Source organism: Haemorhous mexicanus, chromosome 6 (assembly GCF_027477595.1).
Source record: "Haemorhous mexicanus isolate bHaeMex1 chromosome 6, bHaeMex1.pri, whole genome shotgun sequence".
Taxonomy (NCBI): domain Eukaryota; kingdom Metazoa; phylum Chordata; class Aves; order Passeriformes; family Fringillidae; genus Haemorhous; species Haemorhous mexicanus.
Window position 1 is genome coordinate 1231034 of NC_082346.1, and position 22298 is coordinate 1253331.

The following is a 22298-nucleotide window of genomic DNA, read 5'->3' on the forward strand; positions in this document are numbered from 1 at the left end:
GCTATTACACAATAATAACAGTAATAAAAATAATGATGATAACAGTAATAATAATAGCAATAATAAAGTAACTCCACTGGGGTCCTCACCTGTGAAAGGATAACACAACCTGTGTGGAGAATGGTCCTTAATGGCAGGCAGAGATGGCACCAAGGAATTCTGCTCCCTCTCCTGAGCTTTGCTCCTCAGGCTGTTGAGGAGTGACCCTTTTTGTGCACAGCCACCCAGACTGTCCCGGGGCTCTGCAGATGAGAGGAGAGGGGACTTGTTCTTAGGGATCCTTGTTTCATCCATGGGAGTCCCTAGAGGACTGTCTTCAAAGGTAAACTTTTCTAGCAGTGCTGGCACTTCCTCCATCCTGGTGCAAGCTGGTTGCTGAGGTATATGGGCTGTCTTGGAGAGCCTGTGGGGTGTGAAGGATTCCTCCTCCCTGTAGTCCCTTGGAGATATCCCTTCTGAGCCCACAGAGGAATGAGACTGATTTGGGTAAGGGCTCCCATCTCCTACATGTTTTCCTGCCCACTCCCTTAGTTCAGGATGCAGTGACTGAGTGTTATTGTTGTTCCTGTTCCTTTGGCTTAGGGAATACCCAGGGGTGCTGGGGAAGCTGAAGAAGGCTTGTTCTGAAGAGGCTTTGGCTATGCTGTCCAAGTCCTGCTTCAATCCTTCTGGAGCTGAGGTCAGAGGCTCCCAAATGGACCTTCTGATAGCATTGGCTATGAGCCTCAGTGGGGACTTTGGCTGGGGGGCTGCCTGCTCCCTGGAAACCACATCTGGAATCCTCAGAGCACCCTTGGTGTCCACTGATGGAGCTGGTGGAGAGCCATCTGCAAACAAGAGAGGCCCAGGACACCCGGAGTGTCTGACCCCCTCTCCTGTCCAGCCAGCATCCTTTTCCTGCCGAGCCCAGGGAGCTCTGCTCCTTCCCCAGCCCGCACTGCTGCCCCCTGGCTCTGTCCCCTCTGAGCCATGCAGGGGCTGCTGCTGCTGCTCTGGACGAAGCCCCAGCCTCTGCTTTCCCTCCTTGAACTCTTGCTCACACTTTTCTCCCGGGTGCCTGGTATCTTTGCCATCTTTCTCTTTCCAGTGCAGAGATGACAGTGCTCTTGTCTTGCTGTTGCAGTGCTCTGGTTCAGAGGTGCATTTCTGTGTTTTCCCCTTCCAGCCCCAGGCTGGGCACGTCCCAGTGTCACTGTCTGTGTCTTCAGGCTCACAAAAATCAGCAGCCAGTGTCTCGGTCCCAGCAGGAGGCTGTGGAGAGCCCGAGGTGCTGCTCTGGAAAGGACAGTGGGGAACATAGCAATGTGTGTCTTCAGGCATCCCCCTGGCTTTTTCTTTCCTTGGAAATACTGGGCTGCTGCAGGGTCTGAAATGTCCTCCTGGAATTTCTGGTGGCTTCTTGTAGGAAGCCAACTGTGAAGTGCATTAAAAAAAAAATATTATTTTAGGGATATAAAAACACTGCTTTGTGTAGCTTCTATTTCATAAAATGTTTTATTCCATTTTAATCTCAGCCTAATAGTAATGAACATAATATTTAATTTATACACAAATACACGTGTAGATGATAATGTGAGAAAACCTTTTCTCCCTAAAGGGCTAATACTTCTCTAGGAGTAGAGATCTAATACTACTGGAAATTTTAATAGTCTGAAAATAATGTTATTCGTGCTAAGCATCTGTCATATCTTTATGAATTACCTTTAATATTTTCTTTAGAAAGAAACAGTCCTATCTCCAGGAAAACAGACAGGAGCAGATCTGCTCTATTCTCCTGTGCATTCCAGCTGCATCACCTTTGAGTTTTGAGCAAGCAAAAGAGACCATTATCCATCCTGCCCAAATGTTTTCCTGATACTGCACGTTTATGTAGCACAGGTAGGAATGGAAGAAGTGACCCAGGAAAGATTATAAAATGTAAAATGGTAACTTCATACAATTAAATTAGCTCCCTCTCCTGATTATTTTTCTTTTGGTAAAGGTTTAAATTCATTACTCCAGCCACCAAAATGTTCTGCTGAAGATAGTAACAGGGATAAATACCCACTTTGTGTGGCCAGCAGAACAAAACTAGAGTTCTCCATTCCTTCTTAAAAGGGAGGCATTTTATCATCAGTGCTATGTGATAATGGATGGTGTGAAGATTGAATTCCTGCTTCCACTTCTGTGCCAGATACCCAAATTCACATGGGTGAAGCCATGAATCTGTCTGACTTTCCATTTCCCAGAAGCACCAGAAGTGAGGCAACAGTGACTGCACTTTGTTTCTCACTTCTGTTCGATGACTAAAGTTCTTACTGGCCAGGATTAAAAAAAATAAATGTAAGAAGCAGAATAAACAAATAAGCACCCTGTTAATCCTCACTCTTCAGAGCAAGGGAAAGGCCTGTAAGCAGTGCTGGTAGAGCAGGAGCTGAGTGCAGTCCCTCTCCTCTGCTCCCCTGGGACCTTCCCTCCTGTCCTGCACCATCTCAGCCCCCACCGTGCGTGGGGAGGAGCTCATTTATTCCCCAGCACAGGCCCAGGGGTCCAGCACTGTGAGCCATGTTCGACCCAAGGGTGAGGACAGCTGTCCAGGGCTTGGAGGATGTGGGCTGGTCCCTGCTCCACCTGGCTCCAGGGACGTGCTGCTCTTTGCTCAGGGTGGGCAGTCACGACCCCAGCACTGCCTGCCCTTCCTCAATCTTAGAAAGCCTAAAAATAAAGAGCCTTCAGAAAACACCCTGGAAATCTGAGGTCCTGGAGGACACAGAAGATGCTCCTGAGCAGTGGGAGATGAGAAGTCCTTTTCCAGCCTAACCTAGTCTGTGATTTCATGACTGATGCACCAGATTAGTGGCTAATGCTGTGTGATTGAGGCCTGAGTCTCACAGACACTCGATTTGGGAATGATCACATCCAGTCCAAGTCCCCCCCCTCCGTACTGCACGAGTCTGGCTCCATCCTCAGGGGTCACTGTGAGGACCAAAGCTGTGCCAAGGAGCAGGGACAGCTGCTGAGAGCAGGCATGGCCAGCAGCAGCCCCAGCCCTTCTGCTCTGCACAGTTCTCCTGGTACCTGGGTTTGGGAGTGCTCCTCTGCAGCCCCGCTCTGGCAGCTGGCTGAGCTCTCCTTCCCGTGTAGCCCAGGTCTCTTGCTGGACAGCAGAGGAAAGCCTGCAAAAGACACAGCTTTACCTTCCCTTTGGCATTGACTTTGTCTACAATGAAGTCTGCAATTGAAGAAGAAGAAGAGTAGAAGATTAAAGAGCCTCCTGGGCAGAGCTCAGCCTGAAGAACTGACCTGCAACACTGAGGTTCATGGCCTGGCTCACAGGTGTGTGTGCCTGCTGTGCCAAACACATGTTGGTATTTTCAGTTCAGGACCTGAACTGAGAATATGAAAAAATGAAACTTCCACTTCTTGGCTGGATGTTGTGAAGCAGCTCTGGAGTTCCAGGAAACTCTCTGGAAAGCCAGTCCTCTTTAGAGGGCTGTTCAGGCAGAGGCAGCCAAAACAACCTGTGACCTCTGACCTTTGGGTAATTCCAAGGATTGAAGGAAAGGGATGACTCCTGAGAGGGCTGTCCACCAGAATGGGACAAAATGGGAAATGCATCCACCTGCAGGCAGCAAGGACAGAAAAATTCTCCCAAGCCAGGACAGCAGGCAGCACGATGGGGGCTCTGCTAGGATCAGGCCAGGTCATTAATTACTAAAGGAGGCAACTTGCACCTGAAGGGAGGCAGGAGAACTTCCACTGCTGGTGCCTGTGGGAGTTTTACATAACAAATTACCTTTGGACAAACAAAAGCATCCCTGATCCAAGATTGTCTCGTGTCCAGCTATGACATGACCAGTATAATTACAGCTCAGGTATTAACTCCCAAACCCAGCCATTGGGTCTGAAATCCATGCCAACTTTGGTTCCTCTACATGGGTGTGGAAAGGTGCATAAGGACAAAAGCAAAACACTCCAGACAGAGAGGACAGTTCCTGCACAGGGACTTGAGCAAAGCCAGGGAGGGAGGCTGCCTTTCCTCTCAGTGTCCCACCTATTTGTACCCAGTCTTGGTGCCACTTGTTATGTTTGATCAGGACTGGGGACACACTGTGCTGGAGCTTGTTGAGGAGCTCCTGCAGGGATGGCAGCCAGGGGCTGACCTTTATATCCTGTAGCTGAGCCACAGGAAAACATGAGAACACACAATTAGGATAAAAAAGCCACTACCACCTCCACCACCACCTGCATGAGTGAGCCAGGGGGCTTCAGCCTGATCCCTAAAGCCTTGAGCCTCCTGGCAGGAGCAAATGTCATGGCTCAGGACACTGAGGGAAACACAAGTGCTGCAGCAGCCACAGCCAGAGCACTGATGAGGGCACAAACCCCCCCAGGGGTCTGCTGGTGCCCGTGGGGAGAACTGCTGCCCAGCCCAGCTCTCGTGGGCAGGCTCACAAGGACAGCCCTGCCCAGGTGAGAACACTGCTCCACACAAAGCCACAGCTCCACACCTGGCACAGTGAAAACACTTTCATTCCCACCAAGAGGCTGAACCTGTATTTTCAGCTTTCAAAACAGGATTTTTTTAAAAAAAAGTATAAATAAAGTTCCCAGGGCACTCTCATGATCCTCTTGGCCCCAAATCCCAAGATAAATGAAGAGCACGGCGTTCCCTGTGGCCGTGCCATGGGGATTGAAGGTTTTGAAAGGTAATATCCTGCTCTGAGCCTTTCAGCCAATATGGCCTTGACACTGATTTCCTCTCCCTGGCTGCCTACCCTGGGCTGTTTATGAAACATATGTGTTTGGGGAAATATGTCTGAAAAGGAGACAGAGGGGTTTTTTCATGTGACTGATGATCATATGAATTCCTTTAATCAAATTGGATTAAATATAGAAACTATGAGTTACAGTCTTCCTCCAGAGAGTAAAAAAGGCCTTTATTCTGCTCCCAGTGCATGCTGGCTGTGCTTTACACCTCATTTTAGCAGCGTACTGGAGCTCCAGGCAGACTCATGCAGCACACCGCTTCCCTCTCAAAGGCTTTTGGCTCCCTCTAGAGCCCTTGAGGCACACGGGAGACTTGGACAAAGTGATGGAAAAATTAATTGGCAAGCCTCTAAGTAATGCCCTAGCTGAGAACAAGCTGGAAATGGGTCAGAATTAAGAGTGACACCCCCTCCAGTCTTCTCTGCTTTCCTCTCTAGCCATCCCTCTTGCCCCACACGCAAACCTGGATCAAGAATCATTATGGATGGATCTTTAAAAACTGAGATCCGTTCAGGCAAGACTTTCACCCCCCACGTGCTTTACAGGAGGCAGAGCCAAGGCTGGCAGGGATGCCAGGGGACTGTGAGGACACCCTGTCCCCCCTTCTCATGCCAGGCATGGGCAGCCCTCCCCCGGGTGGGACCCCCAGGCAGCCTCTCTGAGCAGGGCAAAGCCTCGTGGCTCCTGGGGCAGGGGATCCCTGTCCTCCTGTCTGTCTGCCACAGCTGCCTCTCCAGGGACAGCCCTTCCCAGAGCTGGGTGGGGAGCTGCTCTCAGGAGCAGGGAATAGCCCAGTGTGTGCCCTGCTGAGGTGTGCTGAGTTATCCCACGTGAGAGGCACCCAGGGGACTGTGGGTGGGTGGTGACAGTGCTCATGGGCACCTGACTTGGTGCCAGGAGGAGGAAATGCATCTTATCTCATCGTTTGAGATATAAAATATCCCAAATATCTCCCACAGGGCAGAGAGTTGCAAATAATCTCACAGCTCTCTTGTGCATTCAGAGCAGGCAAGCTGAAAGGCCTCTGCTTGAGCACTGGTCCCATCGTGGGCACAGGGATCCTGCTGGTTTCAGAAGCAGGGCCATAACCTCTCTGGGATGCTGGGCAGCAGCAGAAATGCCCCTGGTAGCAGAGGGCAGCTCAGGGCAGGGTTAGGGAGCAGCTGTCCCCACCATTCCCAAATCCTGCTGTCTCTGTGCCCAGAGACCTTGGCACTCAGTCCCCTGCACAGAGCCCACCCTGCTGCTGCTGCACATCCACGTTTCACACTGCAGCCTGCCAGCACCCCCAGCTCCCAGACACAGCTGCACTCCTGGCAGAGCTCTGGGGACTGCTGAGCCCCTCTCTGCTGAGGCCAGCCCCTGCAGCACCCTGCCAGTCCCCAGGGCACAAGCAGGAAGGTGTGTGCCCTTGCTGAGGGCTGTGCCCAGGCAGCAAGGAGATCCAGCCCCAGGCAGCAGGGCTGAAACAAGGGTGGGGGTCTGGGCCATTCCCACTCTCTGGAAAATCCCTTCGCCCAGGACTTTTCTCCTGGGAAGCTGAGAAGCCTCTGAGAAAAAGGGAAACAACTCTTATCTCATTTGCTTCCCCTGTGTTGTGCTCATGTGGAATGTGTTTGGAGATTGTTTACTCACAGGTGATTGTTTCTTTGAATTCTGCTGGGAGTTGTTTTCACTCTTTGGCCAATCAGGGCCAAGCTGTGTTGGGACTCTGGAGAGAGTCAGGAGTTTTCATTATTATCTTTTTATCCTTCTGTCAGTATCCTTTCTGTATTCTTTAGTACAGTATAGCATTCTTTAATATAACATAGTACCATAAAATAATAAATTATCCTTTTGAGCACATGGAGTGAGATCCAGCACTCCTTCCTCCCTCTGGGGGGAACCCAAACACAACAGGAGCCTTGTCTGGGACCCCAGCCCGGGAGGAAGGTTCCCTCAGCTGAGAGGGGTGAGCACACTGTGCTTCAGAAGTGAACAGAGCACCACCTCTAAAAAACCACTGCATTCCTGTGTGACTTCCACAGGGTCAGCCCAAACCAAGGGAAACTGCTAGAGGACAAGAACCACTAACACTTATTTTCACCATCCCACCTCCTGGGATTGCCTTTCTCCCTTCCACCAACCAGAAATATCACCTGGGGTTTTCTCCCAGCAGAAGAGAGGTGGCAGCCCCGGTGGGAGTGTGCCACCAGGCACCTCCAGGAGCACTCTGGTGAGGGACACCAGGTCAGACCCAGTGTCCCACTGACCAAAAGCAATCAGTGCAGGCAGGCTGGGGACAAAATCTGCAGCTCTGGGACAGGAGTGTGTGCTCCCAGCTGGAGAGCTGGACACCACCTGCTGACGGGTGTAGTGACACAGAAAACAGTCACACAGAAAGGGAGCCTGATCTTTGGAGGCTAAGAAAAGGGAAAGAAGCATTTGGTGTGTTTTAGATCTCTGTTTTCTCAGCTGGTGACTCAAAATACAAAACTAGTAGTGACTAGTGACTCAAAACCACAAAATTCCTAAAGGAAAGAAGACAGACAACTAAAAGAGAGGAAAACAGCATGAACAGAAGATACAATCACTTCTCAGGCTCTACTCACTCGTTTGGATTTTTCTCCTCCAATGCTGATACTTATTCAACGCCGTGGACTGAAAACTGTTGGCTCTCTGGAGTGCTGGGCAGAAACAGAAGGGACACAGGGTCAGCTGCTGCAGCAGAAGCCGGAGGGCAAAGGTGGGGCCGGGGATGAAGCAGAGCGGAGGAGCAGAGCCCGGTTCCCGTGCTCCGAGCCGCCCTGAGCCGGGAGAGGGCAGCGCGCCCCGCCTGGTGCGGGAGCAGCCCCGAGCCCTCCCTGAGCCCGGAGCACACCGGGCACGGGGCAGGAAAAGCTCCTCAGCAGCCAGGGATGGGGGCAGAGTCACGCCGGGGAAGAGAAGGGATAAAATCCTTTGGTGGCTACATGGAGCCCTAAAGCTGCTGGGCACGCTCTGGGGTCTGCTGCTGTCCTGCCTAAAACAAGGGCTCTGTTATTCAAGGGGGATTTAAATTGATGTATAAACCCCCCTCTTTTCTGCTGGGATTAAAAACGAATTTATGGATGGGAGATGGAAAATGAATTTATGGTGGGGGGAGATGGGAAGAAACGAATGCTGGCAGCCTTTTATTTGCTGCAGAACCACGTCTCTGGCTGTTTCCAGCACATCTTTTAGCTCTGACCAGCTCCAGAAAAGTTTCTTTCCGTTTGAGGGCAGATTGCTCCCAAACCTCTCCCCACCTCCCTGCTAGCTATATCCTTTCCTCCCTGTGCCTTCCCTGGCTCCAAACCCGTGCAGCAGCCACCTGCAGAAACCCAAACTGCTGCAGGCAGGGCTCTCTAGTGATTCCCTAGCACCACCCTAACATTTTACTGCTGGGAAAACATCCATCCCCCCGCTGCAAGCCAAGCACGGGGCACAACTCCCCCAGGCCACCCTGCTCTGTGGAAATGGGGCTTTTGCTGCTGTAGCACCAAAAAGGCAGAAAACCCCCCCAAAAAGACAACCTGGCCACGCTGCAGGGAGCGCCCTCCACTTTGGAAAGCCTCCCCCAGTCCTAGAGAGGCTGCTGGGGCAGCCCCGGTCCGGGTACCACCTACCATCGGCCACTTTGGATGCTCGGGAGCTGTCCTGGGCCAGCGGGGGGCTCCTGATGAGCGCTGCCCACCTCGGCGTGGGGCTGGAGCGGGCGGGGGGCGCCGGCAGCGGGGGCCGGGCTTCGCCCACCTCCGAGCTCGAGGAGTCCCCGCGGACATCCGAGTCCAGCTCAGAGCTGCAGGGAAAAGGTGCCAAAAATGTCTGGTTTACGGTCGGCTTTTCGCAAACATTACAATGAATATTAGATGGGTTGTGTTAGATAAGCTATGCTGTATTGATTCTCTTAAGCAGTGTGTTATATATAGGTTTAGGTTACAACATAATGTTAAAATAGAAACTGTGCTATGTAGGATACTATTTTTAAAGAGAGGACTCACACCAGATAGCAGCCACAGGACACCTGAATCTTTCAGAGACAGGGAATTCATTGCCCCATTATCAGAATGAAATGAACTTCTTCCTGCCTCGCTCAGCCCTGGAGATGCTGCCAGGATTCAGAGTTAGAAGCTGGCACTGCCCAGACAGAATGCTGTGTGTGAATGGAATTGATGCACCATGGATGAGGTGTAGGAATGTGCACCAGGCTGTTGCTTTTAAGGGTTAATCCTCTGTTCACGTGGGTTCTTTCTCAGGCTTATTTCACCCAGAAAGAGGCACCTGGACTGTCTGTAACTCTTTGTTTCTATTGTCTCATATTGTACTAATCCAAATTATCCAAATTATTATTACTCTAATTGTATTGCTATTTTTGTAACCATTTTATTATCATTAAACTTTTAAACTTTTCAAAACAAGTGACTGGCGTTTTCCACAAGGGCAAGATGGAAGTGGGACATCTCAGGGGGTGCAAGAGGCACCAGCATGAGCCCTGAGAGCAGAGTGGGTGCTGCAGAGGAAGAGGTGCCTGGCAGCCAAAGCTCACATCCTCATTCTCCTTCTTTCACCAGCATCATGACAGGACTGTTGGCTGTAGGTGCCACCCAGCTGAGCTCTCCCCACCCCATCAGAGTCTGGATCTGCAGGCACAGCATTCAGCAGCTGGAACCCACGTGCAGCTGAGAGGGGCTCGGGCTGAGAGCCCTCCCTGCTCACTCAGCAGGGCTGGGCAGCAGCCTGAACCAAGGGAAACAGCACTTGCAGGGCTGGGGTTGGCCTGCAAACAATGCACAGGGGTCAAAGCTCCACACTCCTCACGTTTCTCCTGCAGAGCTGGGAAAATAAGAGGAGAGAGGAGCCTGGAGGAGAGGCTTGAGGACAGCCACAGGCCCAGCAAGCGAGGCTGAGTCAAGAAGATGGAGAAAATTATAAGCATAAGTCTAGAGAGAGAGGATTGAGTGAAGCTACCTAAGCAGCCTTCAAGTGTGCAAAAGGTGCCTGTAGGAAAGAAGGAAACAAACTCTCCTCATTCCCAGGAGCTGCTGGGCCAGCCCAGGTAACAGTGAGCAGCACAGGGAGGCACCTGAGCTGGTCCCAGAGGCAGGTTATGGCATACTCATGACATTGTGTAAATGTAATTAAAAATACACCACACCAACACAGTGGGGATGACATGCACATCCTGACCTTGCCTCCGGGCACAACAACCTTTTCAGGTGACTGTTAGCCATTTTCCAGAAATCAGGCCATTTCTTTCATCTCTGAAGCCCAGGCTGTAGGGAGCAGACACCACCAGCCCTTCTGCTGTGACCACATTCCCACTGCAGCCACACAGGAGTGCAGCAGGATCCACTCGGCCTCTTTTGCATGCTAACAATGCTGCCAACCTGTCAGATTTCCTGGGTGACTCACAGCTGTGCCTCAGAAGGAGAGGAGCTCACCCCTGAGCAGTGCTGCTGGCAGGCAGAGGAAAGCAGGGCTTTGCTGCCACAGCCCAGGAGCAAGAGGAGGAGGAGAAGGAGAGGCTGTGTGAAGGCACACATTTGGGGAGCACCCAGCAGCCCTGGCCCCAGCCTCACCCAGATGCAACCAGCAGTGCTGGGGACCAGGGCAGGCAGGGAAGGGAGCACCTCTCCAGGTGCCCTGCTCTCTCAGCAGGCTGGAGCTCAGTGGCCTCGGGTGTTGTGCTAAAACACACTTCTCAAGCAATGTCAACCATACAGATAGAGACAGACAGACATGTGTAGAAGTATAAACAGATGAAGGCTTGGATAGCTGAGACCCTGGGGGATGGAGAGACACCACCCTGAGATCGGGCAGAACGCCACCCCAAAGGAAAGAAAAAGCCCTGCATGAACATTGATTGATATCTCTCTGTTCTGAAGAGCAAAACGTGTGTTTTCCTTGGCCAGCAAGGAAGTAAGTGCTCCAGTATGAGGTTTCTCCTCTTGGCTCTGCTGGAAAGGGGTCATTATTCACAGCACCTACAGCCTGAACTGCAAAGCTGTGTCACTGGTGGTTCCCCAGTCCCACCGAGACCCCTCCAGCCAGCTCAGCAGTGCCATTTGTCACTTGCTGCTTCTCCTGTCCCCCCTTTCAGGCAGGGACTGTCCTGCTGGAGCAGGCCAAGGCAGAGGGGCAGTGGGACATTCACCTCGGAGCCCCTGGCACTGGCTGTGCTGGCACCCCCTGTGCCATGCCTGCGGGCAGGGAGCCAGGGCGCTGCTCTCCAGAGCCAGGGGAAGGAGCTGATCCCTCAGATCAGGGGGATTAGCTGGCTCTCATCACTGCTGGACACCAGGAGCTGCAGGGTGTTAGCAGGGCTGTGAGCACACGCTCTGCAGAGGAGCTGCCAGACAGGCAGGAACCCCTTCCCTGTGTTCTCCATGTCCTCATGGACAGGTTCACCCTTCCCTGTAGGAGCACCCAGCACCCACAGGGCACAAACCCCATTTACAACCACCTCAGGGAATAGCAGAAAGTTGCATTTCTCAGGTAGAGGTTGCCTCCAAAAGCTGCACACAACGCCACAAGTGGGTGTTTAGAGGGTGTCAGGAATCTGGATGAGCTTCCCAGCAGAGCAGCAGTGTTTGTAGCAGTTGGTCTCTTGGGTTTGCCTTTTTTCCTTTTTGTTTTTCACTTCCCCTCTTACTGTTTAGCTGTCAGTAAGGAAAAGTGCTTCACTCAGGGGATACCAATCTAATCTCCAGATGGAACAAACTGCCACAGAAACCCTGCCCAAAAGCAAATATATCCTCATGAGTATGTAGAAATTGGGCTTCCTCTGACAGCTCCCCAAGGTTCATCAAATTCCAGATTTCTTGGGGATGGGCAGGCTCTCAGAACCCAGGAGGGTGTGGAGCTGCAGGGTGGGAGGGGGCCACGCCACAGGATGCACCTTCTGCCATAACACACCCAGTGCCCAAATCCCCACGTAACAAAATCTGTCCATTCCAAGAGCTGAACCCAAACTGGTCCCAGCAATGTTTATCCCTCTGATTCAGGCCCCTGTGTGGGATGGGAATGCTTGAACATTTCCTGCAAAGTGATTCATGTGCCTTGTGGGGATTGATGGCTGTGGTTGTGGTTAAGAACAGCTGTTATTCTGAGCATTTGGGGGGGGTTGTTTGGTTCTTTTCTCCCACTCTCCTTATTGTACACACATCCAGCACTATATTTTGTTATGATTTTCCTTAGCATCCCAGAGAAAAGCAAAGTGCTCTTACAGTTTGGTTATGTTTGAGGTACCTGCTGGCATCACTGGTGACCATGACTCGACCAGCCAGGAGGTTGTGCTCAGCCATCTCCTCCTTGGGGATAACCCAAGGAGAAAAAGGAAAAGCAAAGTGCTTTTAGAGGTTCAGTTGTGTTTGAGGTACCTGCTGGCATCACTGGTGACCATGACTGGAACTGCCAGGAGGTTGTGCTCAGCCATCTCCTCCTTGGGGATGACCCAAGGAGAAAAAGGAAAAGCAAACTGCTTTTAGAGGTTCAGTTGTGTTTCAAGTACCTGCTGGCATCACTGGTGACCATGACTCGAACTGCCAGGAGGTTGTGCTCAGCCATCTCCTCCTTGGGGATGACCCAAGGAGAAAAAGGAAAAGCAAACTGCTTTTAGAGGTTCAGTTGTGTTTGAGGTACCTGCTGGCATCACTGCTGACCATGACTCGAACTGCCAGGAGGTTGTGCTCAGCCATCTCCTCCTCAGGGATGACCCTCACGATGGCCCACTCGGGGGAAGGGGGGGACAACCAGTGCTCCAGCTCCTGCTCTTCAGGGATGCTCCTCGCCTTCTTGGGGGAGGTGGGCTCATCAGCCACGGGCAGGCAGCAGCCTGGAAGGCACAAAGGTGACAGCAGGCTGTTAGGGGAGGAGAGAGTCCTTGGGGCAGCTGGCCCCTGCCCTTGAGTGGTCCTTGGCTGGTGGTTTCTGCCTGGGGTCCTGCACTGTCCCCAGAGGCACAGGCAAGGTGTGTGCACTGACAGCCTGGCATGGCAGAAAGGCAGAAACACCCCTCCAGCCCCGTGCAGCCCTGTCAGGGCTCCCCAGCTTGGATCCAGAGAGGAGGAGCCTTCAGGAGCAGCCTCAGCTTCTGCAGCTGCAGGTCCTTACTGTATTTGCTGGGTGCCTGTGGCAGGCAGGACTGATGGATCTGACTCCTTGTGCTCAGAAGGCTAATTTATTATGATACTATATTATATTAAAGAATGCTAGACTAAACTGTACTAAAGAATACAGACAGGATACTGACTGAAGGCTAAAAAGATAATAATGAAAACTCCTGACTCTCTCCAGAGTCCCAACACAGCTTGGCCCTGACTGGCCAAAGAGTGAAAACAACTCACAGCAGAATGCAATGGAACAATCCCCTGTGGGTAAACAACCTCCAAACACATTCCATATCAGCACAACACAGGAGAAGCAAATGAGATAATTATTGTTTTCATTTTTCTCTGAGGCTGCTCAGCTTCCCAGGAGAAAAATCCTGGGTGAAGGATTTTTCAGAAAATGTGACTGTGACAGGTCCTGGCGCTGCTCAGTGGGGTGGACATCAGCCTGGTGCCTGGTGGCAGCAGTGCCACACGTGCCAGCCACACAAGCAGGGATTTATGGGCTTTTTTCCAGCCTCTTATGGAGCTGTGTGTGTGGCAGGAGGCAGATGAACCAGCCTTGCTTGGATGGCTGAACCTTCAGCCTCACCCTGCAAGTTTAGGTCAGTTGAGGACAGCGGGAGTGAGGAAAATCAGCACAGACCCCTGAGGTTGTTCTTGATTGGGTACAGCAAATACAGACCCTGGCTTGTGAAAAGAAGCAGCATCCCAGCAGCTAAACAGTGCTGTCCCTGAACTTCACATTCAGGCAGGGGAAATCAAGAGTAAAGCCATGTTTCCCAAGTGAGTAGGACAGGAGATCATTTCTCCTTGTGAAATCCTTCACTTCTGAGCAACCTTATGTACCCACAGTCTCCCACCCAAGCAGATACAAACAAATCAGCTGCAGAGTTCCCTGGGGCTGGGTGCAGGAGGGACAAATGACCAGCTCCAGGAGAGGGGCTGTGCTTGGCTCACTGCCCATGTGTGGTGCTTTACCTGCACCCAATTCAGCACTGGTGCTTCTAATGTACACCTGTACAGCTGGGGGAGAATATCCAACTTGGGACATGGCTTATGTGCTGATCTCCTGGAACAATCCATCTAGTTAACATCCATTAAACTCCTGTTTAACTTGCAGTGCCTCCACTTATTGCAGGAGTGCACTCACCCCATCCTTCTCTTTGCAGGAGCTTTTAGCTTGAACATGCTCAGGCCCTGCATCCAGCTCCACAGCACCACAGCAGCCACGTGTTTCCTGAGTGCAGAGGTTTCATTTCCTCTGGGAGATGGGAAGGAATTCCTACCTCTCTGATTTTTATGTCTGACTTCTAGTTTGGCCCAACCAGGCCACCCACCCAAGGATGCTGTGGGTTCCAGCAGCTAAGTAAAATTCAAACCCCAAATCCTTCAACTCAACTTCCTCCTTAAAAGATGGTGCACTTTGCATGAAAATCAGAGCAAGCAAACACAAATAATATTTTGCCAGCTCTTTCTATAAATTCTGTACCCATGCTGGCAATAAACACTGCCCAAGCTCACTCCAAGTGGCTGCTAAGGAAAGTCAGTTTTGCCTTTGGCTTGCACACTCAGTGTGTTCCTTCCCACCCCACTCACTCTGCTCTCCCTGCCACGCTACCAGGAAAGAGGACAAAACATGTTTATGACTAACAGACACACAGCTGGAGACCCTCAAAACCCACAGACAGACAGACAGACAGACTGACTACCTCCAGTGATTCCTGGCATGGTTCCTGAACGTGAACACACTTCCAGCCCACAGGTCCCTCTGCAATAGCTTGCTGCACATCCAGGTTCCAACCATCAGGGACATGTAGCAGTCAGAGCTGGTGAAGGACCTCAGGGTGCCACCCAGGACACCACTGGACAGTGATGGATGGCACCATTACCTCTCTGAAGAGGTAAATTTCTGTGCTTGCTTTTTTCCTATTGCATTCTTCTTTATTTTATTTTTTTGTAAGTTTCTGTCTGGCATCACAATCTCTCCCCTTGTTGAACTCTGCACCCAGGAGCTGACCCTCTCAGAAAGCTGTTAGAACAGCACAGTCCTTTCTGAGCAAGTTGAGTTCACATCCACGGGGACACCAAGCAGGTGTAAGACCAGCAGCCCTGCCCGTGGCAGGAGGGTTGGGCTTGTCCTCTGCAGATCCCTTCCCACTCGAGGATTTGAGAGCCAACCCTCTCCTCACTAACATCTTTATCAGGATTTGTAGTGAGACACAGAAATGCAATGAATGAGTTGCACTCAGCTCCATCAGAACAGAGACTGCACCACCTGGGTGTTTCAGTGCCCACCTGGGCACGTGAGCTCCCACGCCGGCTCACACATTCTGGAAAGCTCCATGGCAGAACCTGTCCCTCATCACAGGGCTGCACCTTGGCTAAGGGGCTCAAACAGAAAGCAGAGATGTCCCAGATGTCCCCCATCACTGGGGGTGTTGTGGGCTCTGAGGATGAAGCAGCAGAGTTTCCAGCCCCTGAGGAGAGCAGGGCTCCGCAGCGAGGTCAGGCAGCAGGGATTGCTGCTGCCAGCCTCCTGGGAGCACCGTGGGGGACAGTGTGGCCAATCCAGACAATCCAGAGCTCCCCAGGCCTGGGTCCCTCCTGGCAGGGATTCCCTGCTCCCCCTCAGCAGAGCAGGCACATCCAGCCAGCCACCACGGGCCAGCCTGCCGCTCGCCTTTGAGGAGGTCCAAAAGCAGAAATCATGTTCTGATACAAACAAAGCATTCCAAAAGAAATCTGGCACTCCTGCACAGCTCTTATTTTGCACAGTTAGACAAGAAGGGCTGTGTGAACTAATCAGGACTTACACAGAGGTGAGGCACACATTTCTGCTCCCGGACAGGCGTTAGGCTAAATTAGAAGCAGGTCATTCAGAAAGTTCCACCTCACAGCTCTCCCTGAATCCTGACCAGCCACCCAGTCCTCAGTGAGATGTCAGCACAGCAAGGCTGAGCAGGAGGATTTTCTGGAATTCTGACTTCAGGGTGGAAAGCAGGCTGTAAACCTCAGGGCCCTGATTTCCATCTCAGTGCAGGTTGAGACTGCCAGGACCTCAGAGTGGCAGTGAAGGGGAATTCAGGCTGCTGCTGCTTGAGTCCTCTCCTAAGTCTGTGCCTGGCCCTTGAGTATCTCCAGTGAGGGACTCTCCACACCCTCCCTGGGCAGCCTGCACAGCCCCTGCACAGTGAAGAAGTTCTTCCTCCTGCTCAGCTGGAACCTCCTGTGCCCCAATCTCTGTCCATTGCCTCCTGTCCTAGAGCTCAGCACCACTGAGCAGAGCCTGGCCCTGCCCTCTTTTCACCCTCCCTGCAGAGACTTTGATTAAATCCCCTCTCAGTCATCTGTTCTCAAGGCTGTCCTCACCAGAGAGATGCTCCAGCACCCTAATCATTTCCTGCCCAGGACAGGAGATTTTCCACTGGAAGCCAAGAGACTGAGTCAGAGGAACTTCTTACAAAGCAAAAGCTGCAGAGGAACGCCGTGTGCAGGATGGAAAAGGCACAGCCCCGTTTCCTGCCCGTGCAGAGCTGCCATGCACTGACCTCTTCATGGCAGCACGGGGCCTGGTCAGAGGAAGCCCCAGTCCTCAGGAAATAGTCCCTGGAAATTGCATTTGCCTAAGCTCTTACTTCATTTCCACCTGCTGGCTCCACACCGCCTCAGCAGGGAACCTGCCTGCTGCACAGCACCCTTGGGGCTGCAGGCTGCTGATCCTTGGCCTGAGCACTCAGTTCACCCAGGGAAGGGGGCTTGTAATAGATGATGTGCATAAATTCCTGCTCAGGCTACAGTAATCTCACCTGATGAAAATCCTGGCATCCCAAAGGAGGGTTCTGGGAAAGTCCCTCTGATGAGATTACACCAAGATCCTAGCCTGAATATTCGTCTCTAGAAATGCTGGTTCCAGAGGATTATTTGTCTGACCAAAGCCCAGCAATGTGCATCCAATGTGCATCAGTGATGAGATAAATCAGTGTCTCCTGGAATGAATAGTGCAGGAGATTTTCCTCTAACAGCTTGGGGAAACTCTCAGCAAGAGCAACAGCAAGGAAGGAAAACTACATGGTTATGCTAAAAGGATAAGATCAACATAAGAGAGCAGGAAACCCTTCCCAGCAATCCTCAGAGCCTGGAAGTGTAAGAAAAGACTTTGTGGGAGCTGTGTCTTGGTGATGCACAGAGGAGAGGAGCCAGAGTGCCCCTGTCTCACCCGACACTGTTAGCCTGGGCCAGCCCCATCTGACCTTTGCTTGTGGCCTTTATACAACTGTATTTTACCCTGGAATAAATTCTCCCTGTGAATCAGACTGCCTAATTCATTTCCAACAGGCTGGAGGAGCAGGACAAGGGAAGGTGGGAAGGTGTGGGTGCTGTGCCACAGGCAGGGCAGGTCTGGCACACACCTCCAGAGCCCCCAGCAGCAGCAGCAGCAGCTCAGGGGAAACTCCTGAGCCCTTTCTGCATGCTGCAGCTCCTGTGCATGCTGCCTTCAGCTACTTAAGAGCAGCAACACAGCCAGTGGTTTGCACAGAACAACCACATATTCATCTGGCCTTCCCACTCAAACACAATGAAAAATGTGGATAAAAACAATTTCTCCTTTGTCTGCGTTTCAAAACTCATCTCACCCTCCTGACATGGGCAGAGAAACAACTGTTTTCCTTACAGGGCCAGGATTGAGCTAAGCCCTGTGGTAACTGAGAAGAATTCCTAAGGCTTCAGCCTGCAGGGCTTGTACCTGGGCTGGCTCTCACCCAGAGGTCAGGGCTGGTCAAAACTCCCTGCAGCCCATGGGCTTGGCCAAAGAGCCCCTGCAGACCCCAAGGGCAGACACAGACCCCTTTCCTTTAAAACACAGTTTTTCTCTGCCTTAATTGTCACTCCAAGTGTTTTAATTCAATGTTGTGCCAGCTCACCTTTGCATTTGAGACAGAAATGTCTGCACCAGGCCTGGAATTAGTCAGAGATGCAGCAGAGAGGGATAAAGACATTATAGAAGACCTTTCCCTCCATCTCTCTGGAGATGTTTTCCCTGGCTGAGCCCTTCAGGAAGCTCACAGGCTCAAGGCATTGCCTTGCTAACCAAAAGCAGGCAAATTCAGCACGGCTCTTCTGCTCACTCAAAGCTCAGTGCAACCCTGATTCTCTCAATGACAGGCTTGTAAAATTCACATTGCTTACAGAGTGATACTCCACCATCACCTTAAAAGCATTTTTACCTTTTTTCTTTTTTAAAATAACTTCTTGTAATGGCAGCCTCAGTCTGTTAGATGCATTTCAGCATCCAACAGGGCCTTCGAGCAGCATCATGTCCTGCAAAGGCTCAGTGCCCCAGGCAGGAAGGAGCAGGCAATGAAACCTGATGTCCCCACAGTAGCTGCCTTTTCTAATGGAAATTCTTCTGAAACCGTGCCTTGGATCAAGCTATTTGGAGAGCCAAAGTCATCCCAAGGTCCAGAAACAAGAAGGGAGAAATCTCCTGGGATGTGGGACCGGGGACTCTGGGATCTCAAGAGGTTTTGCTGATACTTTGGGCTGCCTTTCTTCCTTGGGGACAGGGGCAAAGCTGACAGTGCAGCACAGCAGTGAGACACCTGTATTGTCAGTATGGTGCTCCCTGTTACAGACACGAGCCACATGGATATTCTTACAGCCTGAAACTTGCAGTGACACTGTGTTCAGAGGTGAGAGTACAATGGGCTTTGCTGAGCTGATGAAAACACCCAGGAGTCCCTGGCACGGGTCCCCTTCTGAAACGTGCCCAGCAGCAGCAGCAGCAGCAGTGTGCCACTGCAGCCATGCCAAAAAGCAGCCCTTTGCAAAGGGGCTTAGCTCTGCCCACCCCAGACACCTGCTCTGATTCCCAGGTGTAAGGCCTTGATCACTGCAGCACCCCCGTGCCCCCAGCCCTAGTGCCAGGGCAGGAGATGCTGTGTGTGCTGCCTGTCCTGCCCTGGCAGCAGGCAGGAGCAGGAGATGCTGTGTGTGCTGCCTGCCCTGCCCTGGCACCAGGCACAAGCAGGAGATGCTGTGTGTGCTGCCAGTCCTGTCCTGGCACCAGGCAGGAGCAGGAGATGCTGTGTGTGCCAGCCCTGCCCTGGCAGCAGGGATGAGCAGGAGATGCTGTATGTGCTGCCAGCCCTGCCCTGGCAGCAGGCACAAGCAGGAGATGCTGTGTGTGCTGCCAGTCCTGCCCTGGCACCAGGCAGGAGCAGGAGATGCTGTGTGTGCTGCCTGTCCTGCCCTGGCAGCAGGCAGCAGCAGGAGATGCTGTGTGTGCCAGTCCTGCCCTGGCAGCAGGCAGGAGCAGGAGATGCTGTGTGTGCTGCCTGTCCTGCCCTGGCACCAGGCAGGAGCAGGAGATGCTGTGTGTGCTGCCAGTCCTGCCCTGGCACCAGACACAAGCAGGAGATGCTGTGTGTGCTGCCAGCCCTGCCCTGGCAGCAGGGATGAGCAGGAGATGCTGTGCCTGCTGCCAGCCCTGCCCCCCAAGCCAGCCTGACTCCAGCCCAGCTGCTGCTCCTGCCTCATGTGCCAAGGCAGATCACCCTGCTGTGACCTGGCACAGAGGTGACACAGCCTGGGGAACCTGCCAGCTTTGGGCAGAGCCCAGCTCCTGCTGGGGCAGCTGCACCGGGTCAGCCGCTTCCTCCCACCTCAGGCAGAGCAGTGCTGCCCACAGTGCACAAAGCCTGGCCCCTGCCAAAAACCACTGCCCTGCCCAGCAGCAGCCAAGGGGCTCGGACAGCAGCTGGCCAGGGCAGCTGGCTCTGCTCAGCTCCTCCCCACGTGCCTCTCTCCAGCACGGACAAAAATGGTCAAAGATGCTCCTCCGAAAATCCCACCCGAGGCAGCTGCAGCCAGCTCCCCACCCAGGGGATGCTGCTGGGCCACAAACAGCAGGAAGTGTTCACATTTCTCCTCCCTGCTCCTCTTCAGCTGGTTTTAAGGCATGTGAGGGGAATTAGATTTTTAGTGAATCCTGTGGGATTTCTTGGCTAAAGTGAGTCAGACCAAAGGGGAGTCAGCCCCACATAAGAGCAAAGGGGGAGTGAACCTCACCAAGTCAGCCAAAATATGAAAACTCACACAAACCCAGAGAACACCCCTGAAGGCAGGTGAAAAGCATGAACAGAGCCAGGAAACAAACAAACAAAAAAATATATCTACCTTTCTTCTTTGGCCCACAACACACCCAAGGCACTGGTGGTCAGGAACAAAGCATTTATGGGGAGGGTGGTCCAGAGAAGAACTCCAGGAACTCCTGATCTGCCCAGGCTGGGGGTCCCCACTCACCAAACACAAGGGCTGGGGGCTGACCAGGTGGAGATGCCCTGGCAGGGCCCTCAGAGGGGACAAGAAGTTATCCCTCCCTGCTGCTGGCAGTGACAGGGGACCCTGGCACAGCTGCCCCGAGGGCAGACAGCTCCACCCCTGCTCCACAGCCATGGAAAAGCAGACAAGAAACAATTCCCTGTGGGCCTTTTTGGGGGATAGGGAGGAAGAATAAACCTCCTGCAATTAGCTGTGCCAGCCTGCAGTGGGGATGTGATGTTTTGCCACCTGTGGCACACGCTGAGGGCTGTGAAGCAGGAACAGTACAACAGCACTTACCCAAAGAGCCCCAGGGCTGGCACGGGGCTTTCTCAGCTGGAAGGCACCACCAAAATGCAGAGTGCTGCTCTGGTCAGTGGGCTGTGGGTGCCTGGCACCCAGGGCTGGCAGAGGGCTCACCCTCCCTGCTGGGCAGCTGCCCTGTAGAGCACAGGGCCCCCGTTCCAGGCTCCAGCCTCAGTGGCACCTTGGCCTGCCACGGCACCGTGTCACCTCATCACTCACCCAGGGCCAGCACGCCCTGCCTGGCCTTGTATGGAGCTGCTGACCCGGGCACTGACTGCAGGGGGTTACTCACAAACCTGGTGAGAGCAAACACCAGCTGGCATCACAGACCAGCATAGGAAACAGTCAGCAGCCCACAAACTGATCTGCAGCACACCCAGCCCGCTCCACTGCCTGACTTCTCACTGTGCAATAAACCAAAAAAGCAACCTGAGCCAGCTCCCAGAGCAGCATTGCTTTGGGAGAGCTGGGGACAGCAGGAAGGGGTGGCAGCTCCTCTGCCTGACTTCTCACTGTGCAATAAACCAAAAAAGCAATCTAACCCAGCTCCAGACCAGCAGTGCTACAGGAGAGCTGGGGGACAGCAGGAAGGTGTGGCAGCTCCTCTGCCTGACTTCTCACTGTGCAATTCACCAAAAGAGCAATCTGAGCCAGCTCCCAGACCAGCAGTGCTCCGGGAGAGCTGGGGGACAGCAGGAAGGTGTGACAGCTCCACTGCCTGACTTCTCACTGTGCAATAAACCAAAAAAGCAACCTGAGCCAGCTCCCACACCAGCAGTGCTTCAGGAGAGCTGGGGGACAGCAGGAAGGGGTGGCAGCTCCACTGCCTGACTTCTCACTGTGCAATTCACCAAAAGAGCAACCTGAGCCAGCTCCCAGACCAGCAGTGCTACAGGAGAGCTGGGGGACAGCAGGAAGGGGTGGCAGCTCCACTGCCTGACTTCTCACTGTGCAATTCACCAAAAAAGCAACCTGAGCCAGCTCCCAGAGCAGCAGTGCTGCAGGAGAGCTGGGGGACAGCAGGAAGGTGTGGCAGCTCCTCTGCCTGACTTCTCACTGTGCAATTCACCAAAAAAGCAACCTGAGCCAGCTCCCAGACCAGCAGTGCTCCAGGAGAGCTGGGGACAGCAGGAAGGTGTGACAACAGCAGAGCTGAGCAAGCCCGGCCGGAATGAACCCGGTGAGCTCAGGGGCAAGGTCCCAGCAGAAAGCACTGTCCAGGAAAGCACAGCCCACGTGGGACTGGCAGAGGGAGTGGGAAACACCTCCAGCCTGGTTAGACCTTGGTGTTGCTGAAATACAGGGCTCAGCAGGCCACAGGAGTGAAACCCAGGCTCAGAGCTGCCAGAGCTTCACTGCATCCTGCAGAGCACACAAGGCTGCCTGGGAGCACTGCCTGTGCCAGAGCTGGGAACTCTGCAGGAAGACATCCCACAGATCTGCCTTAGGAGGCTGGCAGGCTTCCAGCAGCATGCCCAGACTGATGTCCTGTCCCAGCTTTGACTTTTCATCTCGCCTGAGATACCACCAGGAAGGTTTTGCCCTTGGAAAAGGATTCCTACAAAAGGTATGGTGGCTGGCATTTCACAGACTTCAGCTCTTGCCACGTCTCCCCTTCCTCCTCCTCACACTGACAGAAGCAATTCCCACTCTGTGGTGGCCAAGAGGGAAGGGAACTGCTGCTCCCACTGTCCGTGGGGTGGCACAGAGCTTCCTGGGCAGCAGGAGCAGACCAGCTGCCTGGCTGCCCACAGGGGCTTTCCTGCCACCTCCTCTCTGTCCCTGATGCAGGGATGAGCCCCCTCCTCCTGT

At 53.0% G+C, this 22298-nt stretch overlaps 1 protein-coding gene across 3 annotated transcripts in view; it reads right to left on the minus strand.

The window, feature by feature from the left end:
* Positions 1-22298, minus strand: part of MICAL2 (microtubule associated monooxygenase, calponin and LIM domain containing 2) — a 127753-nt gene that overhangs the window by 20551 nt on the left and 84904 nt on the right. For all 3 annotated transcript variants that reach the window (XM_059848279.1, XM_059848278.1, XM_059848280.1), the window contains 5 exons: positions 12391-12583; positions 8376-8548; positions 7341-7415; positions 3058-3155; positions 90-1413 (listed from right to left, as the gene is read on the minus strand). In XM_059848279.1, the coding sequence (XP_059704262.1) occupies positions 90-1413; positions 3058-3155; positions 7341-7415; positions 8376-8548; positions 12391-12583 (1863 nt within the window). The remainder of the gene's footprint in view (positions 1-89; positions 1414-3057; positions 3156-7340; positions 7416-8375; positions 8549-12390; positions 12584-22298) is intronic.